This window comes from Rhodnius prolixus, unplaced genomic scaffold (genome assembly GCF_049639745.1).
Source record: "Rhodnius prolixus isolate KJV_2025 unplaced genomic scaffold, Rpr scaffold_8, whole genome shotgun sequence".
Classification (NCBI taxonomy): domain Eukaryota; kingdom Metazoa; phylum Arthropoda; class Insecta; order Hemiptera; family Reduviidae; genus Rhodnius; species Rhodnius prolixus.
Genome location: NW_027411593.1, coordinates 24,343,856 through 24,360,842, shown reverse-complemented (window position 1 = coordinate 24,360,842; position 16,987 = coordinate 24,343,856). Strand labels below are relative to the sequence as shown.

General features: G+C 32.9%; 2 protein-coding genes across 2 annotated transcripts in view; both read left to right on the top strand.

The window, feature by feature from the left end:
* Positions 1 to 16,987, top strand: part of Sema2a (Semaphorin 2a) — a 658,355-nt gene that overhangs the window by 107,416 nt on the left and 533,952 nt on the right. The gene's annotated exons all lie outside the window — the stretch shown is intronic.
* Positions 5,308 to 8,207, top strand: LOC141451508 (uncharacterized). Its single transcript, XM_074122946.1, has 2 exons — positions 5,308 to 6,966; positions 7,244 to 8,207. Exons 1-2 carry the CDS (start codon positions 6,559 to 6,561, stop codon positions 7,568 to 7,570), a joined length of 735 nt encoding a protein of 244 aa, XP_073979047.1. The 5' UTR covers positions 5,308 to 6,558; the 3' UTR covers positions 7,571 to 8,207.

The following is a 16,987-nucleotide window of genomic DNA, read 5'->3' as shown; positions in this document are numbered from 1 at the left end:
AGCCAGCTCTGTAGCACAATCAAATGTTTCTTTTGCAAATGTTAAACTTTTGCTAGATGTATATTTTGTACAGTTGCAAATAAATAAAATAATAATAATAAGCTAATACAGAATATCATCATTTTTACCAATGAATCACTTTGATAAGTATTGAAGGAGTTAATAAATTTTTAACTGAAGATTGGTCTTGGTCAGTCTGTAGAACAACATTTCACACAGCACTCAAGCTGACTTAGAAGCATCAATTCCCAATACTAAACTACGATTTCATTTCGGGCGTAACTAACTTTGCTATCCTCGTGCTGTAAAACTCCTCTACAATATTTAAAAATTGTGATCTCCCTCATTAGTAAACCTTGCTTTCATTTATTCTTCATTCATTGAAGCCCTACTACTGGAAGGTGGGCATAAGAATAAGATCGCCACCTAACGGTTCCATTATTCTGTCCAAACTTTGCAAATTCTAATCTTTAACTAAAATATTTGTCTTGTATATGGTGCAATTCACAAATTAAAAATTAATTATTTACTGAAATATACACACTACTACGTTTCGTACTATTAGTATGAGGTTATTTCTGGTTTCCTATGTCCAGTATAGTGGTTTTTTGCAGGTAAACTTCTTGGCTTTGGTAGGTGTTGATGTTGTTCGTTTTGATGGATACTTTAGATATAGAGGAGTTATGTAGCTGACAATTCGACTTTGTAGCTCTTATTATAAACCTTTGCAGCTCTTATTATAAACCTTTGCAGAAGGTTCTTCAATGGAAAAATAATAAATAGAAATAACTATTTAAGGGTTTAAAGAGTAGAGATAACGCTAACCTAATCTAATCTAACGAGAGATAATTACAATCTAAATAGGGAAACTGAATATACAATTATAAATTAGAGCATTGGGTAAATGGTTGTAGAAGATGTGTATTAGAATGATGTATGAACTAGGATGGTATAGAACGAGAACTGGGCAGCCAGTTTTATACTTCTGTCTATTGTTCTAGAGCCCCATCTCCTCTCGCCAAGCGTTCACACTGCCCTTACCTATTTCTATTAATTTTTCATTGAAGTTAAGAGACATCCAACTGGTCGATAAAAAAAAAGGCAGTTAATTGTGGAAAAGATCCGTGATAAACCTTAGTGTTCATTTACATATTTAGCTGGCCATTGCAGTCTGGTGTCCAATCATATTGAAGCTTAAAACTTTTTAGAGGTTAGATGAAAGCGTTAGGCTGTAATTGGTTCTCGTTAAGAAACATTTTAAGTTTTCAAGTGTAAGCGATATGATCCGAAAAGGATATTACCTTTAATGAGATCTGTCATGGATAAGCGATAAATCGTGAATTAAGCGATAAAACGAGAAATAACTGTGATTATAGAACCATTTTATTTTTTTTTTAAAGTTAATTAATGCAGATTTAAATCTAAATAGAAATTAACACCTTCCTTCGTAATTTATTTATGAAATTAAGAGAAAAATAAAAGAGACCATAAATAATAGAAAATGAAAAGTTATTATATTTAAAAGAAAAATATTAATAGAAATCATGCTGGGCTTCATAAAATTCTGCGGTCCTTATTTGAAGTCTATAAATACGTTGATTTACCCTTTTTGCCAGGAGTAAAAATACAAATAAATATTTTCTCCCTATATATATTATATTACACTCTTTTTAATAAGAAGTCCTTACCATATTCCCAGTTGATGTTATTTTGAAATAATTTATTCAAGCTAACTGGCTTTTCATATCGTGTTAATAGGGTTATTAGAAGCAGAACATTGCATGTTAAATACTAATTTTATCAACGCACACTCATACCATTAAAGGAAATATCACTTCTTCTTTTTTAAAGTAGGTTAGATGGAATAATAAATCTTATTATGTATATTTAATAATTTGTTTTATAGTTATTAATGTATACATATGATATACTTTTATGTTATTATTGCATTTCATTTTTTTTATTTCTGCTATATCTAATATACGTATATATACTAAATGAGAGCGCATTGTTAGCTAATTACAGTTATCCCCTTGGAAGCTAGCGTGCCAGATCTCAGTTTGGAATGCTCAATGTTTTAAATTCGCAATTAATAAAATTTATATCATCTCAAAACTGTTGAAAGAATTATAATACAAAAAAGAAAAACTTGTTCTGATTATAGCAAGAGAGCAGATTAAAAACTGCATTTCCATGTTTGGGGAACGCTGTGGTCAGGAATCTTGATACTTGTTAATAACAGTAAGAGAAATACTACAGTTGGAACTTACTAGCGTAAGAGAAAGACACGTGTCTCTATTACTTTCTCATTAGCTCTGTATCATCTACCAAGCGCATTCCAATGGCCAACTTTCTGGCCTAATTTCAGGAAAATGTAGTTTAAATCAGGTGCTGTGTCACATTTAAAAAAATGTCCACAATTTTTTGTAACCCTAACAACCCTAGTGAACATACATATTTTAACCTAATTGGTAGCTGGACGTTAGGCCCCGCCAGAAAAAATAGGCGATTACTTTACTTTACTTTACTTTATAGATATTTTTAATCCTAGCACTTATTAATTTATTTGTTAATCTTTTATTGGAATTTACCACTGCAACGGTTGTTGCAACAAGCAAATTATGGTACCTGATAAAAAAAATAAAAGAAAATCATGAGTGGAGAAAGCGTAACGAGCTTTGCTCTCACGATAAGAGTAGATCACGTGGCCATCTTCTCTTCAATCTCCTTAGAGAATTACCTGGTAATGTGGAGGAAGATAGGTGTTCTATGAGAGGGTTAGGATGAGCTGCTGTAGAGGAGTGAAATTTGGGGAATCGAGTATTAGCAAGATCTGTAATGAAAGGGATTTTGAGGTCATTATGGATAGTGTGAGGTTAGATACATAGAACGGAGAGTTAAGAAGTTTTCGAAGTATTTTTGACTGTAATGACTGGAGGCGTAGTGATTTGGAACGCTTAGTCGACCCCCTTACTTCGATGCCGTATGACCAAATGGGTCGCAGTAACAGTAGATATAAGAGTCTTTTGTTATGTTTCGAACGTTTGTCAAGTAGTCAGGCGAGAAGTTTGAGAGCGTTGGTTAGTTTCTTGTCTTTTCAGTCTAGTATGGGGATTCCATGTCAATCGTTTGTCTAGGTGCAGTCCAAGGTAGCGTACTTTGTCCACAGTTGGTATAGGAGTTTGACTTATTTATTTAAAAAACAAATTAAAATATCTAATACCTAATGCTTAGCACGAATTCAGGCAAGAAAATAAAAATTATTGTAAACACCGACTTCCTTTTACTACTATTTCGAAGGCTCTAGCCCGTAATTAATCTTCTGACTAGTGGATAACTTGATCTACAATACTGCCAACACTGTGGTTGGTTAAACCGTACATTACATGAAATATAACCTTCACAAAGTAACCTATCCAAACAAAAACCCTACAGAATAGCCTAGGAGCCAGTTTCGAGTAAGTGAACTAACCATTGAAAAAAGAGATAGTTCTCGGAGAGCAATATTCTTCAAACACGATTGTAACAATTCTGTACCTTCCCTTTACAGCAACTAAAAGATGGGTCCGAACCTTACCGAAAAATGGAACTTTATAGCGAGCAGAGTTGGGCAAAAATTAAATCAATTAAAAAACAATTGAATTAAACCGAAATTTAATTTTAATCATGATTAAAATTAAAAAATTTAATCGGCCAAAATTAGTTGATTAAAATTAAATTCACTTTTAATTTAATCGGAATTAATTGAATTAAAATTTTTAATCATAACTAAAAATTAAGATTAAAATTAAAGAATCATAATTTTAATTGATTGAATTAAATTCCAAATTTAGTTTTAATCACTTTGGACGATTAAATTTTATAATTTAATCAAAATTTGAGAGATTAAATTTTTAAAACCAAACCAATTATAAACTATAGTTATTTTGTGCACAGATCTAATAAGGTAGAAGATATAAAGGGTTGAAAATTTTTTGGGTCATGAAATTCTGTAAAATTGTGGCCGTTCTATATCTCTCACTGTGAATCACGTATTGATATGGAATTTTGTTCTCTTGTACACTTTGTTTTTCTCAATTATAAACTATAGTTATTTTGTGCACAGATCTAAAAAGGTAGATGATATAAAGGGTTGAAAATTTGTTGGGTCATGAAATTCTGTAAAATTGTGGCCGTTCTATATCTCTCACTGTGAACCACATATTGATATGGAATTTTGTTCTCTTGTACGCTTTGTTTTTCTCAATTATAAACTATAGTTATTTTGTGCACAGATCTAATAAGGTAGAAGATATAAAGGGTTGAAAATTTTTTGGGTCATGAAATTCTGTAAAATTATGACCGTTCTGAATCTCCCACTGTTAACCACGTATTCGTATGGAATTTTGTCCTCTTATACACTTTGTTTTTCTCAATTATAAACTGTAGTTATTTTGTGCACAGATCTAATAAGGTAGAAGATATAAAGGGTTGAAAATTTTTTGGGTCATGAAATTCTGTAAAATTATGACCGTTCTGAATCTCCCACTGTTAACCACGTATTCGTATGGAATTTTGTCCTCTTATACACTTTGTTTTTCTCAATTATAAACTGTAGTTATTTTGTGCACAGATCTATAATTTTAGAAGATATAAAGCAGTGGTTCTTAACCGGTGTTCCGCGAAATTTCAATTTTAAATGTATTGAAATTTAGAAACTTAGGAAAGATACGAAAACAAAAAATTGGTCCTTTTTTTTTTTAATTTGAATTTAATTTTAAGTTCTTGCTAAATACCGAATTTCAAAATATTTCATGTTAGTGTTCCGCTAGGAAAATATATGCATATAATTGTGTTCTGCGTCTATGAAAAGGTTAAGAACCAAATTCGCCGATTAAATTCTGATTAAAATTAAAAATAAATTTAATCAATTAAAAAATTTAATCAATTAAATTTAGAATTTAATTTTTTTTTTAATCAGGGCCCAACTCTGATAGCGAGTGTAATCACTCCCTCTCTTTTAGAAATATCCTTATTGGAATTCCCTGAAGGTGTTTTAAGTATAAGTTGAAGATTTATTCTTTTTTACAAATTTTCTGCTTCAAGAAAATTACAATACGTGAAAATAAATAACTTTAAGAAAAAGTCTGTTAAGTTTTCTCAACAATATGTTCGCATAATAATCGTGTAATGCCACAAAATCAAAATTTTCTTATTTTTTTTTATTTATTTTTAACCCTTTAAATGAATTGTTGTGACATTATTTCTATTTGTCTTTTTAAATTTAAGGCGCTCCAACATCTGAGTTCATTAGCGCCCGGAGCTTTATTTACTGTACCACTCATTACAATATTCTCTTTTTTGTTATTTTTGAATTGCACGTGCAAATTTCTTCAGTTGTAGGTTAATGATTCGTACACTTGAAGTTCTTGATCTGACTTCATCTTCGTGAGGTCTTCGGAGGAAAAAATTTTGAACAAAGCTAGATTTTTTAAAGTATCCGACATTCAGTATCAACCTCCAAATTTACTGTCCTTTAACCATTTATTTTGATTCTCAAAATGCTGTCTTTTCTTGAAGATTAAATTCTAATATGATCTACAAAACAATGGTATTATTTTCAAATTTATATTTTACCAGAGGCAACCCTTCAGGTCCAGGCCATTTTTACAACAAAATTAATGTTCCACCTATTCAGATGGCTGATACTACCTTTGCTTTGCTTACTTTAAAAATGTATAATAAAGATTAATAATATATAAATAAAACTAAGCGCAGACTGGGCTTGATTATCGTGTAAACATATTTAAATTGTCATAATTCAGTTTGTTAACACATAGATAATAATTTCACGAAATATGGCGTGGACTTACTGAAAGTATTGTATTACACTGGGACTTAAAATGAATAGACCAGTCTCTATAGTCAGGGTTCGTGTTGGCGATGTCACATGATATATATGTATTTCATCCTTTCATATAATATATCTATGTTGTCCAGTTAACTCCTTGTTTTACAGAGCTGATAATATATCTTGTATAAGTTCTCTTCGCCGTGTTTGCAATGATTTTGCTCAATCTTATGAATGCGGATGCTGTTTTCTTTTCTTTCTTTTTTTAATCCAACAATTTTCTTAGCGTTATTAAGTCATTATTCGTTGCATATAATTTTATTTTTTATAACCGTGTGACCATAGTCAGGGCATGTTTGCAGACCTTTTGTTGTTTTGAATGGAATGTATTGTGTCACTTGCCTTTGTGGATTCATGTTAAGTCACAACAAGTTAAATACTAACTGAAATTTACAATATTTATTTTTTGAAAGCGCGTAGGTTAGGGTCTTTCATTTTTCCGAAGTTGTGAGTGTCACACAACTAACTTTGCTTGCCCCCTGAGTCTAAATATTACAAAAGATATATATGCCAAATTTCAAGAAGATTGGACAATGATTAGAGGTTGCACACATTAGTCACTATTATCTCAAACTAGCTAATGAAGTGTTTTGTGTTAATGTAAGTTTTCTTTCTATAATTTCATTTAGGTTTCTTTGTTCATTACTGGTTAATAATTAAACTTGAAAATGGGAACTAAAAGTGGTATATGGCTGTTAGAAAATTTGCCCAATGATGAGTTTTTAGGAGCAAGGCTTCCTTCAGAAGAGCAAGTACTTTTAGTGTTTATTTTAGTGTTATCAATGTTGGATGAAGACACTCCTGTTCAAGGATTTCTAGAGGAACAACGCGTAACAATGGTTAACTACATCCAAAATGTTCTAAAAGAAGAAAGCCATCCAAGAGAAGACTACAAAGAGTTATTAAATCTCCCACTCCTTTATTTAGGAGGTTGGGATGAAAACAATTTCACTTTCAGGATCCCAGAAGCTTTGCATCAAGCAAGGTGGATGGCAAAGGCATTATATGCACTTAAAATAGCCCTTTTTGCTAAACAATTGAATATGTCCCAACGAGAATTGAAAGGAATGAAACGCGTAGTCGATTTTGGCACGAGGCAACTGTAAGTCGATGGGCTCCAAAGAATGATCTGGATTTGATACAACTTCTGGACTCTTACCCGGGATACAGACGTCAAAAATAGTGCAGTCACAGTTGCCAAAAGGCACCTTTGGTATCTGTAGGAAAGAAACGTGTGATTGGCCTTTTTGGATGAACGTATTACTGAAGAAGTTAAACAAAGTATGGTTCAAAATTTGGAAACCAAACCTGCGAAGAAGAAGGAATTGAAAAGATTATAGGGTAAAAATCTAGATTTTGAAGGAAAAGATAAGCCATTTCGTTACCCAAAAAACCAAGACGTTCTTTGAGTTATTTGAGATCTACGACGTGACAGAATACTGCAGCGATTCTCTAAGAAGCCACGTAAATGCTCTTAAAGTGGTAAATGATGCTGTAGAAAGAGGAATAGTTTTGATAAAAAAGTTTAACGAATCGGTTAGAGACGAACAACAAAAACAATTCTTGTTGAGGGCAGTCGAGTATCACAGAGAAGTCGTCACTAACCGAACAAAAGAAGAGATTACATCATATAAAATTGATCAATATACTAGTACCTTACATGTTCATAATGCCTGCTAAACCTTGTATTTAGAGTTATTATAATTTTAAGTTTGTGATTTATAGTTTTTCCAATAAAAGTCATAAATATTGAGAATTTCGTATTTTTCCTAAATCTATAAAAGTGGTCAAAGTGTGCAACCTCTAAATATGATCAAATCTTCTCGAAATTTGGTATGCATAACTTTTGAATTACTGAGACTCGGAAGGCGAGCAAAGTCTGCCAAAATTTTATATTAATTTTTTTCCCCCTACAAAATGAAACAGCCTAGCGTAGGTGCTTCAACACCAGTGGCTTTGCCATGATACGTATTTGTTTTTGTTACGGGCAAAACTATACGTCGCCGGACTGAACTTTGTGTAGCGCAGTAACGTCAAGACAATACCAAAACATATTCGTCCTGCAATGCCCCAGACTGCCCAAATTACCAAAGATATTACAAAAAATAATTCACTAAACGTCTTGCTTATTTTAAACTAATAGTGGATTAAAAAATAAGATCAAAGAATACACCAAAAATACTAAAAAACAATTCCAAAATACAATTTGGTCAACCAAGAATGCTAATTTTAAACTAATAGCGTGTTAAAAAGAAACTCATAGTGGATTAAAAAAGTAATGAATATACCAAAAAGGTTCAGAAGTCAATTTCAAAATACCATTTGGCCAACCAAGAATGCTAATTTTTAAACCAATAGTGGATTATAAAGAATTGGGTTTAGAAATCAGTTGTAAAAAAATAACTTGGGGAAACAATGAATGCTAATATTGTTAGTCGATAGAAAAAGTGATTTAGGAATACATCCAAAAGGTTTGAAAATCAATTGTAATACTTTTTGTAGCGTTTAACCAACACTGAATCTAGTCAAGGCGTAGGCACTGATATTAATTTGTAATTAATAATTAAATGATAACATGCTATTTTCGTGCAAGAATAATCAAAATTTAAAATAAAGTCTAACCTTGTTTAAGGAATATCCATCAGTATCTCAATAGATCACCAGTCCAATAGCACTTGACACTTGACACTAGTTAAAATAATTCACAACACTTTTTGCACTAAAACTGTATATCACGCACTAAGTATAACTTAAACATAATTTATAAAATAGAATTTCATTTTAACACGCCCTAATATTCACTTAAAAAATTGCGTTAATCAATGAGACATCATTAACATCATCGAGTTAAACATGGCCGCCGAAAACTGACTTGTCAGATCAGCTGATAGGTGAAGGTTATCTAAGCAGTGTGACCAACTATTTTTTATTTGTAAATGAAATAAAATCCGTAAATCGCTAATTACACATTTATTAATTTCATTTTATTCTTGTAGATTATGAATGAAAATTAATGAAACTTACTCTATGGTCCTACGTTCTTTTAAGAACGTGAGCTTCTCATTGAGTCGCTGCCATTCATGTCAGTCCACAACCCTTTACCACCACCTTCTCTCACCATGTCGTCCTTACCTTCATTGACCCAAGGCAAGCGAGATCGTGCTCTCTTTTATTGCCCAACCCATCTCGGTCTTGTTTTTAACAAAGTTGCACTATATCTGTCTCAGAGATACTTTAGTTCTCTTATTTCTTCTTATCCTTCTCTGACCATTTTCTTAACAAGGTCAGTAGATGCTTCTAAGTCTAATCTTTCCCAAATATTCATCAACATCTCGCTTTTAGAGATCTGTACCCAAGTATGATCTGGCCATAAAAAGTTTGCTTTCTTAGATAACTTCCTATATTTTATCGTCTTCAGAAGATGGCAGAAGCAACTTAATGCCTTCTTCATCCATCCAAGCTTTAAGTTATTTGGTCACGTAATATTTCCCATTAATTATTACCTCCAGTTATCTGAAAAATGGTACCTTTTATAACGTCTAATACCCAAGCTCTATTGTTCCTTACTTCAAGTGGGCGTTTTCTCCCTCTAACGTGCTCTTTTAGTGCCACGTTTAAACCTGTCGTCTGTACAATATTAATCAGGATTAATTCCGTTGCTTTCTCCGCGTTCGAAGAAATTCACTTGGCCGTTAAATGTTAATTTTTTTCATCTTTTTTAAGCTTTCCACGTTTTGTACTATCTCTCATTGGATAAAGCTTTTGTCTTTAGGATCATTCGAATGTAAATATGGTTTTCTTCGCTCCGGATTTTTTGTTTGAATGGATTTGCTCAGCGGTTTCTAATCCAGCTGGCGACCTATAGATTTTCTCTTTCTAGGAACTACTTGCAGTTTACTGTCCGGCGATAGATAGTGTTGCCTGTAGCGTATCCTCTGGTACAAAACATCATCATCACCTGTAATGGTGTGGTCAGTCCAAGCTGGCACCAGAAGGATGCGGAGAAACTGTAGGTCATGTTATACATGACTGAGCCAGTGACCATTCTAGGCCTTTAAGTAGGAGACATAGTCTCTCTATTAAATGGTACCTTGGGATCGTGGGTCAGCCCGCTGGAGTTCTGTGTCTCCAGGCTCACGAGTTGGAGAAAGGTGGTCAAGGTATTGCAATGATGATGGGTAGAGCCCCCATGATCTATTGTGTGGGAGGAGGATGGTTGGTTTGCCTTCGGGAATAGATAGGCCACCTTCTAAGTCTCCACAAGAACATGTAGCGTATCCTGACTGAAGTCCGGCAGTTCTCTGAATATATCTCTGGGTGCCAAAGACCTCAAATATTGACGTGCCCTAAATTAAAAAATAGTTTTTATATAGAAATATTTCCTCTAAAAGTCAATTTGCCGACCAACATTAAGATTTTGTAATAAATAAGTATTTTATTAGCTCCGGACCATTACTTCGGCAAATCTGGATTCAAAATTACTAGAATCCATTCAGCGTCATCCATTTGATTCTCGGTGTACTTCTTTTTGTCAGGAAATCTATTTCCCTCTTAAAATAAATTTAAATAATAAATAAAATATACTTTCTTAATAAGTTAATCTTGAATTTGGCTCAATAAAGGGTATTTTCTTTGTCGATAAATTTCTTCGCTTATTATTAAATAATAAAAAGACAAAAAGAGAACAGCGCTAGAGAGAATTTAACCAACCGAATATAAGTGTGAACAAAAAGAGCAAATAAAAATCAGCAGAATGTTGCCAATAGCTAAATAAGCGTGCAAATAAAAAACGAAGTCCCAGTTTCTAACGAAGCTGCGTGAGGTCTCCTCGTTCTTAGTTTATTTATTTTTATTTTTTTTCTATTCACTAATCATGCTCACTCGTTTTGTAGCCGTCACTTTGAGCATTTTGATCTGTTCTAATATAATATCTAATACCCTAAGCATTCGCCCACACAACCGCTAGCTCAACTTCCTCCATTCCTTTATTTAATTTTTTTATAATGTTTTAGCAATTTATTTTTTGTTAATCTTTATTTTTACGAGGTGCAGTGATTATTTATGTACATAATAAAGTTCATTATTTTTTATTGGCTTGCTGAATTAGTTTTTGATGAATATTTAAGTATTTTTTCATTTCTTTCTCTAAAAAAGAAAGAGAAAAAAAAATGCTTACCTTTTGCTATATAAGATTATAATTAAAAATAAAAGTAGTCCAAAAACCTTTAGGTCTTGGGCACACAGAAAGCGGTCTATCGCGAAGGGTAGCGGTCCAGCGGTCGTCACGGCAGACTACGATATGGGACGCGATTCTTTGTTAGAGCGGTCCAGTTTGGTTGCTTTCTTCTTGAGAAGCAGTAGTGCGTTTTCTTGTTCTTTGTTTTAATTTTTATATATTGAGTACGAGCTCGGACGAAGAACAACTCCTTCTGCTATTAGCTTTGCAAAGCAAAAAGTAGAAAAAACAAAGTTGGGTGCATGAAATCAGATAAGAAGAGAGAACAATTAGGGGAATACCACCGCCTTATGTATCGAACTGGAGTCACATGAAGATAGGTTCTTCTAGTATTTTCGTATGTCGCGAGAATGGAATAAAAAATGAGTATTAAAGTTTCTTAACATTGGAATCTTTATTTCGTATTACAAGGTGGCAAGGTGGTCAAGTTGAAATCTGTAATTTTGTACTACCAGATTGCGCTTGCCGTCACGACAAAGACTAGCCCCGCGGCGGTAGACCGCGTTCTGTTTGACAGAGATGATGCAACATTGAGTGATATACGTAACTAGACCGCCTGACCGCCTCGGTCGGAAATCGTTATCCGTAGCGACAGACCGCTTTCTGTGTGCCCAAGGCCTTAAAGGTTTCAATCTTTCCTCAATTCTGAAAAACTTTGTATGATTAAGTAACTCTTAGTGAACATAAAATTTATTGTTAAAGTCTTACAGTCGTAGCTCTAGTAAATTGAATTTAACCAATTCAGGGGGTAATTGGCCCCGATTAAAGATAGCTTTACAATTTCAGTTGACAAGCTGATCCCTGGAAAACCGGAAATAACGGCCAATTACTGTCAACATTATTTACCATCATTCATTTACAGACTAAGTGTCCATCTTGTAACGAGTGAATCTTTATCTAAAATTTCAAAATTTGTACTTTGCTATCTAGTACTGTTCTTTCGATTGGTGAATTTAAGTAAAGTAAACACCCAATTTTTGAGGCGATGCTTATCGTCCAGCTACCAAATTAGGTATCAGGGACGAAGCGGAAGCACATACTTTGTAGTAAACAGATTTTTCTAACAAATAAAACGTTGCTAAACGCGGGATTCGAACTGGTTATCTCCTGCTTGTAAAGCCACGCTCATAGCCACTAGACCATTACCTGCCCCCTGGTAATATTCTGCCTATTAGATATTATTAGGTAAATTGGTTAAGATTCAGTTTATATGCAAAACATTCGATTCAATTTGTAGAATCTTAAAACTATGTAATTGAAGTATGTATAATAATATTTAAATTTTTCAGCTGGCCACCATGTTAATAAAATGATTATAATATTGCCCGGAATCTTTATTATTTGAACGATTGAACATGATGCCTCTTTAGACGATCCTATTAATTATTACCAACGCTCACGATTTTTCTTGAGTTTGGTTCCCCTTATTAAGTTCAGATAGTTATCTTTAAAGGTTATCTCATGTTAAAGTACACTTTAATTACACCTATACACTGATCGCTCAATCTTATTGTTACAATCTCCTCTCGCTAAGGTTTCTATCTAGATACAGCTGTCATTACAATAACTGTGCAAGCTTTACTGTCGTCGCTCAACTCATCTCCGATATTTTCATGCTATCCTCTCTAATTATTATCAGTTTTAGTTAGGTTGTTAATTACACGACTGTAAATAAATTATTGTTTGTGGGATGATTTTTTAAGTCTTTCGTAATAGTTCCTAATTGTATTTTTTTTTTGAATTTGTGTCAATTGAGTAACTCTTGGGTTTTGTGCCTCTTAAAACTCAAAATGTTTAAAATTGATTTCATATTCAGGGATTAAAAGAGGATTCAATTTTATCGTTTCAGCCATGTATATAAACCGATTATTCTCGAAATTATTTCATTCCAATTTAATTTATTTCAGAATGGCGACAACCAAATTATTTTTCCCTGTTACTTGGTGGACAATATCGCATTAATTTGTTTAGATTCTAATTTTGGAAGTCAATTGTTTTTTTTTTTAAATAATTCGATATTTTTTTAATTAAAAAAGTCAATATTTTTAATCAGTTCTGCGGAAGTTTTTCAAATTCTGTGAAATCACTTTGAATTAATCTTAAAATTAATCAAGAAAAGACCAGTATTTGAAACTCAGTACCACGAAATATATTACTGGTAAATTTAGCCACCGTAACACCGAAGCCAAAGTACGCCGAAAGCCAAAGACAATATTTCGCTTAGGTGAGATCAGAGAAGGGCAATAAGGTTTGGGTCAAAGTAGTTTAGTATCACTTTTCTGAACCGGATTTTTCATTTTTGTTTTTCTTAATTCCTGAGAAAAAGGCTTCAATAATTTTCTTTAAAAAAAATTGAGCTAAATGTAAATATCTAGATCTATGACTTCCAGTTTAAACAATTTATTAGCAAAATTCGATTAAGAACACTGCACAGAAAGGAGAACATACGAGGTCTGTAAATTAAGAAATGAGACTGATTTTTATAAAAAAATTTATTCAAAAAGAATTACAATTCTATATTGTCACCTTCAAAATAACTTCCTTCTGAAGCCACACAGCGCTGGAGACGTTTCTTCCACTCCTCATAGCAGTGCTCGAACTCTGATACTAGAATAGCCATCAGCTGGTCGGTTACAATCGAGAACATCACGAACAAATGGGTGTTGCATCACGATAATGCTCCTTGTCACACAGCAGCAATTTCAATAAACGAGTTATTGGCCAGTAAAAACATTCCTATGGCTCCTCAGCCTCCTTATTCGCCTGACTTGAGTCCTTGTGACTTTGTGAGTTCGAGCACTGCTATGAGGAGTGGAAGAAACGTCTCCAGCGCTGTGTAGCTTCAGAAGGAAGTTATTTTGAAGGTGACAATATAGAATTGTAATTCTTTTTGAATAAAAACATTTTAAAAAATCAGTCTCATTACTTAATTTACAGACCTCGTATTTTACTAGTAATGTTATTTCTAACAAATAAAAAGTATCTACACGCGGGATTCGAACTGGTGACCTCACTCCTCTTACAAATCCATGCTACATAACGATAAGACCAACACCCGTCTCTCCTCAACAGTTAAGATGAAATATTCGTTTAAAATATAGATTCGGTATTACCAAGAGATTCAACCAGTACGTTTTGTTTTATACCTTAAAATATTTTCTTGATTTTTCTCGATTTTATTCCAACGGCATTCTTTAAATCTAGGTATACACTAGATATCACACAGAATAATTGAGATAGAAAAATTGATTCTACATAAAACGTCTCATTAAAAACAAAATTTAGTGAGCAACAAATCTAAGTATAATCTCCAGCAGTTTTAAAGTTTACTGAAAATTAAAGTTGTTGAATTGGGGGATGATTTAGTCCCAGATATTTATGTAATTTGAAAATACATTCTCTTCATTCTATTCTATTCAGATTAAAACATTATTTGAATACATCGTACTTCTCGAGATAGTCAAATTGAATCCCTTCAGTGTTTAATCGTTCAGAGATCCAGATTCATTTTTCTGCTATTGAATGGATAATTGTAATTTTGGATAAGAAAATACAATGCTCAACAAAAGCATTTAAAAAATAACAAATAAAACCATTCAAGGTCAGAATTGAGTATACGGATATTTGTTTTATTAATAACTCCTGGTCTAACCAAGAGTTCTTGTTTTTTGTTCTTTCATTATAATAATAATGTCCTTGATTGTTAACTTCCTCGGTACTAATTCTTTGAATAATGTAGTCTAAAGCTATAGTTTCAATTCCCGTCTATTATTTGCAATGAAAGCATATAATTACAATGAAATTTCTTATCAGTTATAACTCATTTAGACTAAACAGCAGCACACAGCTGTAGAACATGTTTTATATTTACTTATCAAACTAAATGTGATACATCATCAGTGAACTATGTGCTGCCTGTTCACATATTACATAATGAGCCGTGTAAACATATTACTAACGTACAGATTAAACTGATTACCTAGAAATAATATAAATCAAAAGCTCATGTATTTTTTTTTGTGTAGAGCTTATCACTTTTATTTTTTATTTATTTTTTAATAATTTATCAAAATTGACTCCATCGATTTCTTATAAGCCTTTTAAATTTACTGCGCAACGTGCAGTGTATTTAAAACAATCTTTGGGTTACATCTTTTGGGCTCGTGGTGGTTAGACTGTCCCTCTAACATGCTGGTTCAGTACAATGTGCGGCCATAACTCTTATGTAAAGCGCGATTTGAAGAACAGCAAAAAATATGGGGTTCGAAAAAATAATAAAACCTATACCGGAAGGGCCGATTCAGTTAGTGAATTTATTATTATTTTTTTCAAGATTACTTGAAAAAATAAGGCACCTGCGATAAAGTATACTTGAGGTTGATTGATTTCGACCTAAATGTTATTAAGGCGCCCTTAAGGCATAAGTGAAATGATCGAATTTTAATTTTCTGCAATTTTTGATTATTAAGTTACATATTACATTATACAGGGTGACATTATACAGTTATATGCTCCACCCACTTTTTTTTTAAACGGCGAGAAATTTCGAAAAAATAAAAAACACGTATTTAATCATTTTTAGTCTAGTTTATTTTCAGTGATTCTCATTTTTTTTAAACCCCATTATCTCGAGATACAGCATCCAACTTTTTTTTTCAAAGGGAACATTATATTTTTTTGCATATTTTTATAGTACTTGAGCTCCTAAGATCTAGATCAAGATCTAGGCAGGCTAGAGTTATTCGACGTTCAGTTTGTTTTTTTCTACAAACGTTTGGTGTGGAGTTTTAGGAAATCAACTAATCGGCCCATACTTCTACAGAGAGAACTTAACTGGTGCAAGGTATCATAGCTTTTTTTTTAAGAGACATTTTCTCAGTTCTGCTTGAAGATGTTCCTCTACAACGACGGCTAGATTTTCAACAAGATGGCCCGGCACATAATGCGAGAGTTGTTCGACGTTATCGGAACTCATTGTCCGATCCAATGGCTGCCTCGATCTCCGGACCTAACCCCAATGGACTATTTTTTGTGGGGATATCTAAAAAAAATAAAGTGTACAGTAACCTTAATCCAGTGGCTTCAGTCGAAGATCTGGAACGTCGAATAACTCTAGCCTGCCTAGATCTTGACTTCGCCACCATAAGTGCTACTACAAACAGAGCGTGGGAGTCCAGAGTTTTGGCTTGCCTATCCGTTGATTATACCCAGTTTGAACAGATTCTTTAAAAAAAAATAAGGTAATTTTGACAATAAACTGAAATTTGTTTTTCATATTTTAAATTACCATAACTTTTGAAAAACCTTTGTTTTTTTTAGGAGCTCAAATACTACAAAAATATGCAACAAAAAATATAACGTTCCATTTGAAAAAACAAAGTTGGATGCTGCATCTCGAGATACAGGGGTTTAAAAACATGGGTCAATCACTGAAAATAAACTAGACTAAAAATGATTAAATACGTGTTTTTTATTTTTTCGAAATTTCCCGCCGTTTAAAATAAAAAGTGGGTGGAAGCATATAACTCTGGTCACCCTGTATTACGGACAAACAGATATTCACGCTCGACATTCAATTTTAAAAAAACAAAAACTGTTTCGGGCTCAGGGGAAATGTAAAACGAATACTTCCCATTAAAACTTAAAACCGAATATCAGCACGCTTACATTTACTTCTCTTCTTAGAGAAGTAAATGTAAGTAAACGTACATGTACAATTTATCTGGGCTGCATAATGTAACAAAGATATAAAAACTGCCAAGAAAATAAAATTATACAAAGATGCTGAATGAAAGAGTCGTGTTTTTGAATTTTATTTATTGCGTGTGTTGCTTGAAGTTGAATTTAATAAATGTTTTAAG